The 17513-nt window shown below is 40.0% G+C and overlaps 1 protein-coding gene across 1 annotated transcript in view; it reads left to right on the forward strand.

The window, feature by feature from the left end:
- DYRK1A (dual specificity tyrosine phosphorylation regulated kinase 1A) overlaps positions 1 to 17513 on the forward strand; it is a 98453-nt gene that overhangs the window by 23537 nt on the left and 57403 nt on the right. Inside the window, exon 2 of the mRNA XM_079974889.1 lies at positions 16608 to 16689. Coding sequence (XP_079831015.1) covers positions 16680 to 16689 — 10 coding nt within the window. The 5' untranslated portion in view covers positions 16608 to 16679. The remainder of the gene's footprint in view (positions 1 to 16607; positions 16690 to 17513) is intronic.

The raw sequence follows: 17513 nt of genomic DNA on the forward strand, positions 1-17513 counted from the left end.
TTAGCAAAATGATTCTTATTGTTATATGTAAATAGGAACTATTCTTTTAAACCCTTGGTATCCCAAAATTCATTTTGGAGAAGTGTTTTGGCAAGTTATGATACTGGCTATACATCAGAGGTAGCAAATGTGGTGCCCTCCAGATGCAACAAATCTACATTGTGCAACAATTGTATCACATGCTGGCAAGGGAAGGTCCACAGAGACAGGTGATATTTTGTTTCTTATTCCCTCTTTTTTCCAGTTCCTATTTCTCAAGGCCAGGGCACACAAAACCTCAGTTGTCCGAGTTAGCGCCACTATTTGAGAGTAATGCAGTGGTAAATGTCCTGATTGACAAAAGGAATAAAAAAGGAATACAGATATGCAACTGCTTCTATTAGCAATGCTAACTGCCATTATTATAATAAAACACATCTTTTAATATTTCTAACTGTAAATTTTAATTAACTGTTTTTGTGTTAATTTTAATTTTTATTGTAAGCCATTTAGATGTTTACAAGCAGTATAAATTATTTGTTAAATAAATAAGTAAGTAAGTAAATAAATAAATAAATGTTTGTTATTTCAAAGGGGATTTGTATTGTTATAAGTAATAAAATAAAATAATTAAGCTGGGGGGGGGGGAATGTTAACTACCCCCACTTTCAATACTACTACTAATAATTCCAGGAATTGTGAACAAAACAACCCAAATTTGCATTTTGTGTATATGTTTACTTTTAATATTAATTTAATTATATTGTTTTCCTCCCTTCTTCCTTGTATGCTGTTGAAGTGTATAGATTTGTTAGGCATTTTTGAAACTTAAAGGTAGGTGGGGTATCATTATTGAAAAGGCCCCCTCTAAAGTAGCTGACCTAATTTGTTTCATTTCATCCACACCCTGTCCTGCATTTGTATGTAACGCAAGTAGCAGAAGAAAAGTTCACATACACAAAACAATCTTGCTAAATGTATGAGATATGGTTTTATCTCAAATTAAAAGATAATTAAATTATTTGGAAAGAGCTGCTGTGCAGGGCGAGCACCACAAGGAAGGTCCCCCTCCCCCGCAACAACCAATTATTTTCAAGTGCTTTGGCCACTCGATGAATTCCAGGGAGATAGATCTGTACCCCTTCACTTCTGCACAGTTATCTTCCTTGTGCATTGCACATTGGTCCATGGCAGCAAGTTATGTTCATTAATTTCAGTGAGTCTGCTCTCAACAACAGGTAATTGAATACCATCCAGTGTGCTGTAGACAGTACTGCGCAAGGTGGACCAATTGGTATGACTTGTATAAGGCAGTTTTCTGTGTCTGGCTACCTGCAGGGCTGAGAATGCAGGATGTTTGCAATCAAATGCAGATGCATTGAACCCAAAAGCTGAATTAGTAAGCAGTAAGCAAAGAAATAGCTAGGATCGGGGGGTGGGGCCAAAGGAGGCATTCGCACTAGAGAAGCATTTTATAAATTCAGGTTTATACAGGGATTTTGTAAACCCTTGGGGTGCTATTGACCCATAATACCATATACGGTAATGTATATGGTAAGTAATTTGTCTATTTTGCTTTTTCACCCTGTCTGTTTCTTGTGAGAAAAAGCATAAAAAGCAGGTTTTATGCTAAGAATGTATATACATGAAGAGTAACTAAAGAATTTAAAGGGCGCTTTGCAAGGTCACTTTGACTCCTAGCACTTTATGTTCATTGTTTTTCAGTTTTCTCAGTTTTCCTATGGGGTAGAAATAGATTCAAAAGTTAAAAGAGTAAAAACATCAATTTTTAACTAGATTTATGAAGATTTTATATGGAAACTTGCACCTTGTGATGGTTGAGGAATACTTGGAGGACTGAATGGTAGAGGACTGGCACACAAATTTTATTATTTGTCCCATTGCTCTCAGATTGCATGTGACCTCATAGAATCCTAGAATTGTAGAGTTGGAAGTCCAACCCCCTGCAATGCAGGAATCTCAACTAGAATCAGTGTTTCCCAACCTTGTGCCTCCAGCTGTTTTTGAACTACAACTCCCATCATCCCTGACTAGCAAGACTAGTGGCAAGGGATGATGGGAATTGTAGTCCAAAAACAGCTGGAGGCACAAGGTTGGGAAACACTGAACTAGATTATACATGACAGATGGTCATCCACCTCACCTGCTAATGGATGGTTATTTAAGAACTATTAAAACTCTGATTTAAACCTTGTTTTAAACCAATTTTTATTTTGTAAATAGCCCCAACTTTTATCCACCCTGAAGAATATGTGTTTTGTAATTTACAACTTACTAAAAACTAATTTATAAAATACTGTGCTTGTAAAAATAGTCGCGGAACAGAGAATGTAGTGTAAATTACTATAGCACTATAAGGAATGGTTAATTGTGGGACTCCAGTTATTGATAAAAATGGTCAAAGCAGTTAAAGGCTGCATTAGCTCTGATATGATACTTCCCTGCTGGTACTGGCATAGTTTGTAATGGCAATTTAATCATTCAATCTTGCAGACAGTAGTACATGTGGTTTTTCAAATGAAAATGCAAAGTTCTATACTTAGAAAAGTCCTGCAAATTCATATCAAGGCAAATAAAATGTGCAAACTAAGAAAATCTTGTGTATTTTATTACGTTGACTTCCTTTCCATCATGCACTCGTTCATATTCTGAGATCCCTTCCTACTAGCAATATCAAATAGTACGTAGTCAGAAGAGAAGCTTTTAGTGGAAACTGCTTCCATGTAAATGTGCATAGGATTGTATTCTGAATGTTCTCATGACTAACTGCCTTGAGGGATCTTATATTCAAAAGGTAGAATATGTATATTCTAAATAAAATTGTTCCTTATTTGGGATGCTTCATAGCCAGTGGTTTTGAAGAACTCTGCTCTATGATTCCTCTGTATATTTGTCTATATTTCCACATGAAAGCAAGCTTTAAGTCATATATAGTTTAAACTAGATTTATTTCTATATAGAATATTAATTTTGATCTTGGGTGTCCGAAAGCTGCAGAACTGGAAGCCTCTTCTTCCTTTTTTGGAATGGCATAATTTCCAGCTGGAGTACTTTCTGTCTTTAATTCCTGTGCACAACTGGCTTTTGTTACGTTGACCATCGCAACTGACTCTGCTGCTGTATCATTGTGTCCATTTTCTTATTAGTATCAATAGCAGAAATATAAAGCAGGGAAAGGGACCTCATTAACAGTTAAGGAAAACAGCAGGTCATATAGCATAGGTAAGCAGGGGCTTGGGTGAAAAGGAATGAAGTTGGGTTGCTGTGAAATAATTTTTGAGAGCAACTTATTTTCAGCTTCCTCCAGAATAAGCACTCTTAATTTCCTAGGTAGTGGAGGTACCTTACCTTTTCCGTAAAAGTTCCATTTGTTTTTAGTTCTTCTCATGACTTTTTCCTGGTAGGTGCTCCTTTCACATCATTTCACCATACTTCTCTGACTGGACGAAGGCATTGTATTGTGTTCAGCCTTCATATTGGGTTCATTGCCTCTGCTGTTTTACAGGGTATAATTTAATTTGAGCCAAAGGCTTAGATGAGAACAAACAAAATCCACAATAATCTGTAACATCAGTTTATCTGATACTGCTATTCAAAGGAGTCTCTGATGATGCCCAGTTTTTCCTCCCTCAGGGAATGTCTTTTTCCTTGGTCAGGCTGTTTTCAAGTTCTAGTTTCTGGTGTCTATTGGCTGCTGTATTTTCCCATTGTATGGAATATTAGGCATTTCAGAGAAAGACCTGCAGCAGAAGATTTGGCTAACAATTTCAAATCAATATCTTCTCTACCTGTGTAGCCTCTTGGTAATGTGCAATGCTTCTCTGCCCATTTCCCACTCTTCTCAAACTCCTCCTTCTGGACTTCATCCCATTCTTCTGGACTACTTCCTTTCCCACGTCTTAGACCATATTTCGTACTCCCTTTGGTTACTATTCTCCAAATCAATATCATACCTAGAGAATCTCCAAACCAACAGACTCACTTTCATTGTGGCTACAGAGCCTGAGAATCAGCAGCAGAAAGCTGAGCTGGCTCCTTTTGTAGAATTTGTGGGTGAAATAGGGACTCCACATTCAATGCCAAGTCGAGCTCAGGAGAAGGAGCAGAAAGAGAGACATCTGGTGGAAAGGGAGGATGGGAATAATGGCTGGTGAATCCCTGCTTCATTCAGAGATATTGAAACTAAAGTAAGCTGTTCATAGTGTTTGCGTCCTCTGATATAACTATCCTTCTATCTGTCCACTCTGGGCTGCTTTCTCTGCTTTCCCTTCCTTCTGCTTCAGTTGACTCTACTTTATCCACCCTTCACTTCCTTTCTCAGCCCCCCCCCCCGATGACTCAGTGCAAATGGGTTTCTCTTTTTTTCTGGCACAGTGCAAAGCAGTTTTTGAAAAATGATAGGGGCTCACTATGTAGTTGGCATCAACTTTCTCTCTCTCATATATGTTGTGAGCCCAGTTTCTAGAAAGGAAGGTATCTGAGAGCTCAACTCCAGAGGACAGTCTCTGGAGAAGCAAAAATGGAAAGACAGTGTGAGAAATGCAACCACAGGCAAGGGAGGAAGGAGACTCATAATCTAGGAGAGGAACCTTTTTAACCAGCTTTGGAGAGAAACTGAAGCCCTTCTCCCTCTGAAGAATATGAACCAGGGTGAAAGACAGGGGAATGTGGAAAGGGAGACTCCTGTTTATCATTCTTTCTTCAGCATTGCACTGATTGTGCCATGGTAGTCATTGCAGTGCCAGTGAAGGAAGGATTATGTAGCTCCAATGATGAAAAAGGAGAGTGGAGTTAGAACAATCAAAAGGAACCTCTGATGGGCACCAGAACATTGGTGAATCTGATGAATCTGATCAAATTGTGGCAGGGGCTGAGGAGGGGGTGGGGCTGATGGAGGGGAGGCTGTAGTGTGGATTGAGAGGTTCCACAGGCCAGATCTGAATTGATTGCTGACAGTTTCCCATCCCTGATAGGAACCTCCACTATTAATCTCAACATTTATGGTTTGCATGCTGCATGCTTGTTAACTTTTGACCACTACCAGTTGAAACGCTTCTAGATTAAAAATCACCACTCTTAACTCCAGTATAGCTGTATGGCATGAGTGGCTTCTCCACTATCCTGAATGGATCACTTTGACAGGTGGGTGGGGATATCCACCTGTCAATCACCTGACATCACTGTGGCCCAACTTTAAATGAAAGAATTTGATTTGATTTATTATATTTCTATGCCATTTTCATTCTCATGAATCCCAAAGTGGTTTACAAACAATAAACAACAATAATATGATGGAACATACAGCCTAAACAATATAGAATGTGGTTGTGTTTTGGATGTGGTTGTATCTTGTATGGTTTTGGAATTGGAAGGGCAGTCTAAGTGTGCTTCTGAATCTTTGCAGCCTGACTTGAACTCCAGCTGAGTTGCAAAGGAAGATCTGTGCCAAAAGGGGTTTGCAGTCAGTGCTAATCAGCTCTCACTGCAAACCCTGCTGAGATCGGATGCACTCAGATCAGCTGATAGCGCTGACTGCAAACCTCACTTTCGGCAGGGATCAGTTCAACTTTGGAGCTTCCAATTAGAACTCCCAAGTGGAACCAATCCCAGTGTGACTTGCATTTAGCATCAAGTTTCAAAGGTGCCAGATGAAAGCCTCACTTGCAAAGGAACAATCAGGAGCTCATGTCAAGGCTCCTAATTTTTCTTTTTCAGCTGTGTTTTTACCTGTTCCACACCTGACATCATATGTGATGTAGGCATGGCTTGGGGAAAACGTCCCTGAAGGTCAAATCAACACCCCTGCTGGCTGGAGGTTCTCAATTTCTGTTGTTTTATGTACTCAAATGAAAAGAATGGAAACATGGGATGAAGGGAAAGATGAAGACCTGCTAGGTAGGAGACAGATTCTGCTGGGTGTGTGTACACTTCACATCTGTATGACAGTGTTTGTAGTGCCATGAAGGGACTGTCAGTGCAATGCAGGCAATTCATGTGTTGATTGGTTGTTGCATGTTGCAATCGTTGCATGGAGAAAGCTGCAGCATAAAGTCTTGCTGGAAATATCCAAGCAAGTTGCTGTGATCGCCAAGCAGGCCTGTGAAGACCCCTGTCTAACAATCTGTGGAGTTGCCACACTTGTAGATATGGAGCTAGAAGGACCAATGATTATCTTACCTGGCATAAAGAAGCTTGCTGTTCTCTATCATTTTGCTTCTACTAACTTGGGCAAGAGACTGTTGTGGACAGCTCCCTAGAAACTTTATTGCAGACTCTGTACAAAGTAAGGAAGACATTACACATGATTAGGAAGTGGGCGAAAGAAATATAATGCAGCTATAAAAATCAATCATGCTTCTTCATAAAGTACATTTTAAAGTATGGAGAAGGACAATAATAAAATAATTGGGAGATTGGAAAATATTATTTGGAAGAGAACAATAGAACATTAAAATCCCTAAAATCTAAAATGACTGCTAAGCAGTTTTTATTTTGGAGCTGTGTAAATATATTGCTTAACAATTGGTGAATTATATATTTCCCTATTTAAAATTAGAACTATAAATAATTATTCTTCTAACTCAGTTGTAAGCTAGTAAGAGGAAGGTGCAAAATTCTCATTTGCTGGAAACGATGACTGAATCATTGTGGGTTGCTGGCTGTAGTCTTTTAATACAAGTGCCTCACCCTCTATGCAGTACAGTACAGTAACTGTTTTAACTAACTTCTCTAATGTAGGGGTGCTTTCAATGTAAGAAAGTGATCTAAATCAGTGTGCGCGCACACACCAGTGGTTTTCAATCAGTGTGCCATGGCACCCTGGGGTGCATTGAATAATGGTCAGGCATGCTGCGGGCAACACTGGCCTCCATACCTCTTTCCTTTCCTCCCTCCTCTCATGCCCTCTCTGCTTCCCAAAGGCTTGCACAGCTGTTTGTTGCAGTAGCCCTGGCTACAAGCTCCCCAAGCAAATGCTGCCTCAGGGGCTGGCCAATGGATGCTGGTTGCCAGGAGCTGAAGCGGCCTCAGAGTAAGCAAGCAAGTGGGCAAGGGAGCCCAGCCAGCCAGTCCACCAGCGCTTGATGTGGGACTGGATGGACAAGTGGGAGGCAAGTGCCGCTCTGGCCTTTCTTGTGCTTGCTGTGTGCAAGGCCTGCCTGGGAGCTGAGTGCCTGGTGCCAAAGGGGAGCCTTTCTGTTATGCAGGCCTGGCAGCACCTGCTGCTGCCTCCCAAGTTAAGGTTCTGACCTTACGTTCACCTTTGGCCAGTCTCAGTTGGGCCACTAAGGTTAGGGGCATCTTCTTCCCAAGCCCCTGTGGGGCAGTGTGACAAAGCACCTCTCTTTGGGGCAGCTCAGAGACCAGAGGCAGCAGCAGCTGCTGCCCAGAGGACTCCCAAGGTGAGAGGAGAGGAAAGGAGAGGAGGCTGGGGGAACACTCTGCAAGGGAGGATGTTCAAAAAAGAGTGAGAGGCAGCCAGCTCTGCATGCAAGGGGTGACATAACTGAGCTCCTGAGCCCCACAGGGGTGCCACAGAAAGAATGCAATTGATCAAGGGAGTTGTGGACTCAAAAAGGTTGAAAACTTCTGGTGTACACCACTTGAAAATTGCTGGAGACTTTGGGAGCTATATAAACGTTTTCATATGATCAGTGGAAATAGATTTTTTTGTAATGGACCCAGCAACTCCGTTTGTATTAATCTAAAAGAATTTCCCCCAAATATTTTATATTGTGTATACATGGCACCACATATACCTTGTAGTTAGCAATATTTGTTGGAAATGTTGACGAAATGATCTCAATTTCACTCACCCATGATGGACTTGTAAACAAATAACAAACCCCAAAACAGTTTCCGGGAAAAGGTTATAACTCAGCTAAACAAAACTACTAGGTGTCGTAATGGAAACATTTGGAGTTAATAGTAGCCTTTTAACAGCAGCAAAATTAGTTAGAGCTTCCAAATAGAGACTATATAACACTTCAGCTTTAAAGGAATGGTATATAACCTCAGTGATTAAGTTAACACTTAATCATTTCCAAGAAGTTAGACAAAATAAATGAACTATTTATTATATTAAATAGCAATACAATCTGGATCTTAAAGTCAGTATAGAACATTTTTCTTACCCTAGCAACTAGATCATATTATTATCAGATTAATCAGTCATTCTCTCTTCCCTGTCTGTCTGTCTTTCCCTCCCTCCCTCCCTCCCTCCCTCCCTCCCTCCCTCACACACGGTTAAATGGGTAGTACTCATTGATGATATCATTTTATTAAGCAAAATTCTTATCTGTTATATTATGTATTTCTCATACATGTTTTGTATGTTGTGTGTATTAAAATTTACTTCTTTTCATTTAGCACTTGCATTATCAAAGCCAACACCACATTATGAAAATTGCGGGCCCTAGTCAGGCTGCTGAGAAGGGTACTTTTACTTTGTAAACCTTTAGTGGAAAATTAAGCAGACTGCTCTAGCTCCATGCTATGAAAATTGTGAGCCCTACACCAAGGCCTTTTTAGCTTGCTTGATAAACCAAGATAAATGTGGCCTCTGTTTCTATTGTCAGAAAAAAATGAACCAAATCCACAGCCAAGTACAGATATTGACTGTTTTGCAATCTTTCTGCAGACCACCCAAATAGTTATTTTTGTGGGCAGTTTGAGAAGTTTAATTTAGACACATAGACGGTAGCTGCAGAAATCATTTAGTGCAGTGACCAGAACAGATATTTGGCTGTGGTTGTCCCTAAGTGGCAGCTTGTCACTTCCAGATTCTGGCAGTTTAACAGTATCAATGATAAAAAAATAAATGTACTAAATTAATTTATTGTATTTATATATCACCTGGGGGCATACAACAATATTAGTTAGATGGATCTTAAGTTTTGCCTAGTACAGTGGAACCTCAGGTTGTGAACATAATCCGTGACGGAGGCACGTCCGCAACGTTCGTAACCTGCAGCGCCGCTTCTGTACATGCACGTAACGCGATATGGCGCTTCTGTGCATGCACAAGCGGCAAAACCTGGAAGTAACCCTTTCCGGTACTTTCGGGTTTCCCGCAGTCCGCAACCTGAAAATGCATAACCCAAAGCGTCTGTAACCTGAGGTACCACTGTTCAAGTCTCTTTGGAGTTTATAAACAAAAAACAAAGAAACCCAATGTTGAATAATCTTGATTATAAAGTTAACCTTCAAGAATTTTGTAACTTTTCAATATCCATGATTATGTTAAATCAAAGACGTATGTTTGTCCATAAGGAAAGGCAGCGTTAAGACCATTATGCCAAGGTGGCCTCTGAGGTTCCTAAGTGAGTAACATGATGCCCATCGACAACACAAAGCTCTCAGACATCCCACTTGGTCCTTGTCACGCTTCCTTCTCCGTTTTTTAGAAATTGAGGTATTTTTTGCTTCCTGCCTTTTGCTTTTATTTGATGAGTGCGACACGTGCTTGTAGGAGAGATGTTGCCTGCTTATTTCGGGGTGGGGTGTAGATGTTTTGCAACAGTTTTTCTTCTGTGAAATGGGTATTTTGTTGTGTCCACAGCAGCTTTTTAGATTTTCAGATGTGCCCCAGGCTCAAAAAGTTTGGAGACCCCTGAATTAAACGGACTGAGGAGGGCAGAGGCTAAGTGCCAATGTATCTTCACAACAGGCCTCAGAAGAAATTACTATGCCAGACAGTCCTATGTGAGAAGAGCCCGAGGAGCCGGTCCTGCCTCCATTTTGATTATCAGTATTTTGCTTCCAGATCTTTGACAGAGATTATTTCTAGTCCAGCTGAAGTTAGCATTTGAGGAGTGCATCCTTTAAACACCAGCTATTTTCTCAGAGGATGGTGGAGTTAGGGGCAACAAGCCTTACAGGGTGCCTAAACTCAGTTGATTCCAGATCTCTGCTTGAGTAATACAGTGGTACCTCGGGTTACAGACGCTTCAGGTTACAGACTCTGCTAACCCAGAAATAGTACCTCGGGTTAAGAACTTTGCTTCAGGATGAGAACAGAAATTGTGCGGTGGCGGCAGCGGGAGGCCCCATTAGCTAAAGTGCTACCTCAGGTTAAGAACAATTTCAGGTTAAGAGCGGACCTCCAGAACAAATTAAGTTCTTAACCCGAGGTACCACCCACTGTACTTCCAGATGGTTGCTTTGGGATGCTTTGCATCCAGCTTGAGTTTTCCCCAGTCTCACTTGGAGCTATCTGTGACTCTGCTTCCCTGCCTGAACTCTTGCCCTTCTTTGCAAATACAGGCTTGTAGATTCTGCCTGTAGCTGAATAGTCTCCACCTTGAATCACTCCCAGCTTCACTCAGAGCTGTCCGTGGTACCGTTTCCTTGCTGAACTTTTGTTCTCCGCTGATTCTCCCCATGGACTCCATCTGAATATTATTCTTTCTAGCTAACTGTGGTTTGAACAAATCCCTTTCCTGTTTTGAAAGCAGTGGGAAACTGGGTTATTCCAAACTGCAAAAGGAAGTGTTACAAATATCCTCCCCTCCTGTATAAAGGAGGGTAGAATGTGAGCCAAGGCTCATTTCGGCATGTTCTCAGAACAGGAAACAATGGTTTCTGAACTAGGTCTCTGTGTTACTTGATCAGGGATATTTTTGGTTGTTCTCATCAGTAAACAAAACCTGAATAATGACAAAATTAAGTTGCTGTGAGCAGGTGGATCCTACTTTCAGTTAGTTGCATTCCTCCTAAATGAGCAGGTTTGAGATTCATGGGCTACCCTAGATCCTCAGTTATTTCTGCCCCATGGAGTGTCTTTCACCAGCTATGGCTGGTTCACTTACTGCATCTGCTCCTGGTGTGGGTAGAAAGAATTACTCTTCCCACTGCCACAATCCTGGTGAGGAGTGCAATGGATGCTACATATGATTTTAAATATGATGCCAGACTGCACCTTTGACTTTACTAGTTGTTTGGTCCTTCAGTATTTAATAAGTTTGATAAACTTACTCAGCAGTGACAAAAAAATCTGAAGTGCCATGAACTCAAGCCCAGAAACATTAGGTTTTGTATATGGATTTTTCACTTTCACAGCATTTACTTTTGCATGGTTTGTGCCCTTTGGATTTGCACATGGATGTTCTGTGACCCATGAATCACACTTGGTGCATCAGGCATACCTGAGGAGTAAATCAGATTTAGATTTCAGCTTTCTCCCACCTCACAATGACCCCTCTGATAGTGAAGAGGGCCTCATATCACACTTGCTCCTAAAAGCATTGTTGGGCAGGACTGGGGTGGAGGCTGAGAGGCAAATTACCCCCTGTTCAAATATACAGTGAGGAGAGACAGCCTTTGCTACCTTTGCAAAGGATCTGGGTAGTGAGCACGGGTGTGTTATGCTTTGATTGGAGAAGCCCTGTAGCATATGTCCTCAGACACAAAACCCTCTGATTTTTACAGTAGTGAAGGTGGCCTCTGCTGTCCTTTGGTGCTGAAGGAGAGAAGTTTGGGTTTAGAAGTAGCCCACTTTTCCTTCCTGTCAACCCTTTTTCATGAAATTGGTAGATGGGATAATACAAAATATCCTGATGACTCTTTGTGGTGGCATAATAGAAATCAAATTTTCTCAACCCTCACAAGTCCCCCACCCCTTCTGGGTTAGTGCATGTATGCTGTCCTCTTGCCAGATATATTTCCCAGTGGCATGAGGGAAGTGCATGTGTACAGATCATGACCACAATAGTGGAGCATTGGTATTTCTTATCTACTGATCTTTACTTGGGGCATTTTGTGGTCTTGTTGCTTATCACTGTTTTCCTGTTTAAGTTGAGAGCAGCGCAAAGAGGCTTTCAGGTTGCATGGAACTTGGCTGCTTAAATTAAGGAGCCCCAGAGTGGAAACAACACACTTTTACAGTTGTGAACAGTATTCTCACAGCACTTGAGGGCTGAAACAGCAGTGTATACAAGCTCAATAGCGCTGAAAATCTAAAAATAGCATTGGTGCTATTACTCTTGCATGTGCTTGCATTGTACAATTTAAAAAGTGACAGAAGAACAACATCCATTGTGTTTCAGTAATTGCTACTTCCTCTATGTAAGTGTGCAAATAGCCTTACTTGGATTAGACATTTTGCAAGAAACCTTAATCCCATGCATAGTTAAATTGTGTTTAATATTGAAGAAAGTCTATGTTGTAGTAGCCTTGGTGTTTGGTTTCAACCATTATTTTAAATTTTTATTTCCTCATTTTTGTTACTATTATTGAGTACTTTCTCCCACTTTAGTTTCTGTGAATGTGTGATCTTTCTGTCATGGGAATTTAATTCTGCATTCATGATACCCTTCTGGCTTGTGATCAGCTGTGGTTGGTTGAAGTATTTTCACTTGCCTTAAAGGAAACATCCTTCATTACAATGCTGGTGTTGCTTTTCAATCACTTTTTAATCAAGGATTTAATGTATAGTAAGAGCAGAAAACTGTTTAATATCTTATTTTGTACAAACATTTAAATAACTATCTGATCACCTGTGGTAAGAATGCTTTCCATGTATCCAGGAAGTGAAACTTTGTACAAGTTGTTCAGTTCTCCATTTTGAGTAAAAAAATTGATAGGTATGAGTGGGAAGATGGGCAAGTATTTTTTCTAGGCAATATCATATTTGTGAGTTTGTTTTTATAATTGTTTTCAACAGTGTAAAACAGTTGTGAGGAACCTTTGGCACTACAGATAATGCTGAATTACAGCTCCCATAATCTTTTGCCATTGGCCATATTTAGTGGGGCTGATGGCAGCTGTAGTTCAGCAACATCTGGAGTCCCAAAGGCTCCCCATTCCTGGTGTAAAAGGTTTAGTGTTATGGACTGTATCTTTGAATTGGATCTGTTTAAAAATTCACTAGGTTTTTCAACTTTTTCTAAATTTCTTTGTCTTGGCTTGTAGGTAAAGCTTTTTAGAAGTTGTAGTACTATTTCACTGATGTTACATATTTTGAATAATGCTATTATCTTTCATCTATAGCTCTTAGAAAAGTTTATCATAATATAAACGCTGTTTTCTGGCAAAACATACACTACTGAAAATGCCAGTAAAATAAAACCTGTAATTATAAACACCTTGGCTTTTAATGTCAAAAGAATTAAGCATGCTGTTGTTTGTAGCATGCTGCATGGACTTCTTACTAAAACTAAGTTTGTTAGGAAGGACTGGGACCAGACTGCCCTGAATCCAAAGAAGTAAACAACTAGTTCCATGTGCCAGAGGGTTTTTCTTGAACAGCAGCCCCACTTTCCCCTCCTGTATTCCACACTGTGAATGTATTTCAAAATTGAAGGGTTTTTAATACACACACACACACACACACACACACACTGTTCACTACATGCCATAGGGTTTGCCATCCAAAGGTTTTTTAAAAAATACACTGGATATGTTCAGCTCTTCAGCTTCTTCTACCACCAATCTACTGTTGTTATAATATAGTGATAAGATGCTACATATCCTTTGTTGCTCAGTACCATCATGTTTGTAGGTTTGTAATTTATTTTAAATATTTTATCCAACAGAAAAGGTGTCTTCTGTAGACTGTGTGAAATGACTTAAAGCATTTTGGTCAGTATCCAGTTAACTTGTCTAATCAGTGGAAAGGTTTACACTTGCACAATGGATCTTCCTTCTCTTATCCCCCTGTGTGCCTCCTAAATCTGTCCTGGGCTCCCCCCTCCCCAGCCCTCTGCAACAGATGTGGGGAGGACACAAGACATGTATGAAGAGAGGAGAGGGGGGAGTTCTGTTGCACAAGTGTAGATTCTTGCACTGATGGAACAAGTTAGTTGGATATCATCCATTTCTGTGCAAAATAGGTCTAATGAGTAATTAACTGAATATGAGATAAGCTTAATTTGGTTTGTTTATCCACATTTTTCTCAATTAATTTTCCTATTCATAGTGATAACTAATATTTTGGAGTTTACTGGGAGTGCTTTGTAGTGTGTTTAAGCAACTCATACAACTCCACATACCATTGTGGAGCTTATGGGAGCTGAACAAAATCTGGAGGGTCACAGGTCCCCAAGCCTCATTCTAGTAAAAGTGACAGTTCTGGACAATAAATTATAACTTAAGAGGAAAATCAGATTCAAACCCTAGAGTTTAGTAGAGTATATTAGCATGCATGTGTGATAAAATGTTGTTGGCATCTGTCTGCCTTGGGAGACAATGGAGGAATGCACCTTGGGGGGGTGAAGTCAAACTGTTGGAAGGTTATGGTGCGTGCTGTGAGTGTAGAGACCGATACAGGAGAGTGATAAAATGTAATTTTCTTAGAAATGCCATAAATAAGAAGGAAGCTTCACTTGCTTAACTAAGCAGTTACCTAAGTTCTTGCTAAATACCTAAGTACTATGATAGTAGTCTATAAGAGTTGTAGCAGCTCAATGAGGATTTCATTTTAGTAGGCACTATATATACTTGAATTTATTTATTTTTAAAGTCCCTTGACTGAGATCTCAGTGTATGACAAACACTTTCAGGAGAAAGTGAGTATAATATAATAGATATTTGTTAGTCCATTTCTAATGAAGAATTGGCTTCATTGTGTTGTGCCTTTATATTTTTGCCCCATTCTTCTAGTTTGTAAGCTAGTGACTTTATTAAATGAAGTGTGATCAAGGTGAGCTTGAATTCATAAGATGGTAGAGTTCAGCCAGGATTTTGGTCTTTCTCATGACTAGGGCTGGGTGATATATTGATGTATCATCCAAAACCTGTTTGAAATCCATATGGTGATATCAGTATCATAATTTTTGATGTGGCAAGATATTGCGAATCATGGTGTGTGTGTGTGTGTGTGTGTGTGTGTGTGTGTGTGTGCACTATGCAAAAATCACAATGTGGGAAGCCAGCCAGAGCCTCTACATAACTCCATCCTTATTTCAGACACCGTGATATATTGGTATATAATGATATTTAGCTGGTGATATATCATGATGTTGAAAACCAGATATCGCCCAGCCCTACTCATGACAAAGGAATGTGCTTGGTCTACAGTCTGGTAAGCAGACATAGGAAGTAGACAAAGAAGCAGAGTGTGGAAAAATAAGTTACATTGTACAGAGCAACATAAATGACCCTTCTGAAACTATGGATTAAGGTACGTAAGTTGATTCAGGAAATTATATAGATGTTGATAATAGAAAGAATCCTGCATAGAGCGACTATAACGTTGTTACCACTTGGAGATGGGTGAAGTATTTCAATATGACAGCAGCTTCATGTGAAAACCATAATTTCTGAAAGCCACTCTCACTATGTGTATTGCGCTTATTGTGGAGAAGAATGCATGTTGCTGGCATTGAAACTCTCTATATGATTTAGACACTTTTCTTGATGTGTGGATTTCAAATGCTCTGACCAGGATTTGGAACCATTGCACACAGAATTGTTTCCAGCTATATCAATGTGCTGGTCATTGGCCACACTGTACTAAGTCAGCTGACTGTAATAGAGAATGGCCATTCTGGAAGGATGGTTAGCCCAGACACAGTCTGGATGAACATTTCTAAAGTAGGGACCATGTTTCAGTTGTAGAGCACATTCTTTGCCTGCCAAAGACACCTGCTTCAATCCCTGGCATCTCATATTAAATAGGATCAGAGAGCAGGTGATGTTTAGTTTCCTAGGGCTACTCCAGTCTTGTCAGAGAGGCTTAAAACCTGCCCCTGTCCCATCTCCTCTCTTTTGAATTTTCTTTGAGGAGGGGTTTGTCATCCTGTTTTGCCTCCTACCCACTGTATACCTGCCATATATAACCCCTATATAGGGATGTAAGGGTGTAATTCCAGGCATTGTCAAAGACTTTTGTTAAAGATCCTGGACAACTATTACCAGTCAGAGTAGCCTTCACTAGTGCTAGGCCAAAACTTGTTCCCCAATTTCACATGGCCATTCACTCCTGGAGAATTTGGGAGCTATTTTTGCACCTTTCATAGGTGCAATGCAAATTTCTCATAACATTTTTAGAGATGCATACACAACTTATTTTACTGTACAATGTGGCCTAGGAAGTCTTTTTTTAAATGTTGTGTAAGTAAAACCACTTTGCCCATTCTGGCAGCATGAAACTCTCATTCTGGCCTTTCAGTTTGGCAACACTTCTTGGGGTGACAGCATGACGTTGTGTAGTCATGTGGGTGTCCCAGGAAGTGCTGCTAAGCTCTTAAGGTTCTCTTAAAGCTTTTTAAAATCATCATGCACACACTCAGCCATGCAGGGCTTCCAGTGTGGCAGCACTTCCTTAGTTTCCCACATGACTATGCAATGTAGCTGGCATAAGAGCTTCATTCTGCTTTTACTTTACACAATGCTTGAAGAAAAAACAGTAAAATGAGGTAAGCACAGCCCCCTCCTTTGAAAACAGGAATAAATTTCTTTGAACTTTGTTCCACTCTACCCTTTTTGAAAGCATGTTCTGTGTCCTCCCCTTCTCAAATTGTTGAAAGAAAGGCAATTGAAGGTTTTGAACAGCTCTAATCATTACTGGTCTAGATACTCTCACCTGGGATAAGGCAGGTTCCTGTGTTCTTACCCTATTAGATTGTGTCTGAATCCACATAGGTAACTAATGTTTTTTGTGTTCACAGTGTTTGCTGCTGGCCTCTCCCCACGTCCCCACCCCCCACCCCACAGGATGGTATGATATTTGAAAGAAGACGATGCATACAGGTAATTCTTTAAGTTTCAAAGTACCTATAAGTTTCCTGATTTATATTAATCACTGTATACTTTGATTTTATTAAGTCAGACTTGTAAATAGGCACTATCTTGGTAACCTGTGGCAAATAAGTCACCAAACAAAAAAGCTTGTCGGTTAACATCAGCTGGTTGTACACGAAGCATTATGAGGTGGTAGAATATTTTTATGTATTCAGTTAGCTTTATATTCCACCCACCATCGAAGCCATGACAGGAAACATGTTTCAGTAAACTAGCACATGAGGTTGAAAAGTTCTAGCTCAACCATTTGCTGTTCTGTTCCATTTACATAAAACATTTTTAATTAGGGGATTGATTGATTGATTGTCTGGACTGAAGTGGTATGTTCTGTTATATTGTATCTTTGTGCTACCATTTCATTCTGCTGCATGTTATGGGCAGGGAAATCAGAAACTCTTGCTTGAGAGGCATAACTTAGATAAAAAAGTATTAAAATAGCAAGTTTGGCATCTTGTAAAAGAATGGAAAAATGGTTTCAAGTTATTCAGAGTTTAATCAGCTTGTGAACCACAATAGTTTTATCCCCAGTAACATGGCTTATAGAATAATGTTGGCAAAGATTATTACTTTTAAGATAGTTTTGTATTGCATTTTTATACTGAAAGTAAAGGGCATTCCCATCAACTGCAACCAGCATGGCCATTGGTCAGGGATGATGGCAGCTGTAGATCAACTGCATGTGGAAGGCAAAAGGTTACCTACCTCTACTGTTTATGTATAAACTATATATTGTACAAAAAATGGTTTCAACCATCACAGTCCCCCCCTAAGAG

The sequence above is a fragment of the Podarcis cretensis genome (assembly GCF_951804945.1).
Source record: "Podarcis cretensis genome assembly, chromosome: 4".
NCBI lineage: Eukaryota > Metazoa > Chordata > Lepidosauria > Squamata > Lacertidae > Podarcis > Podarcis cretensis.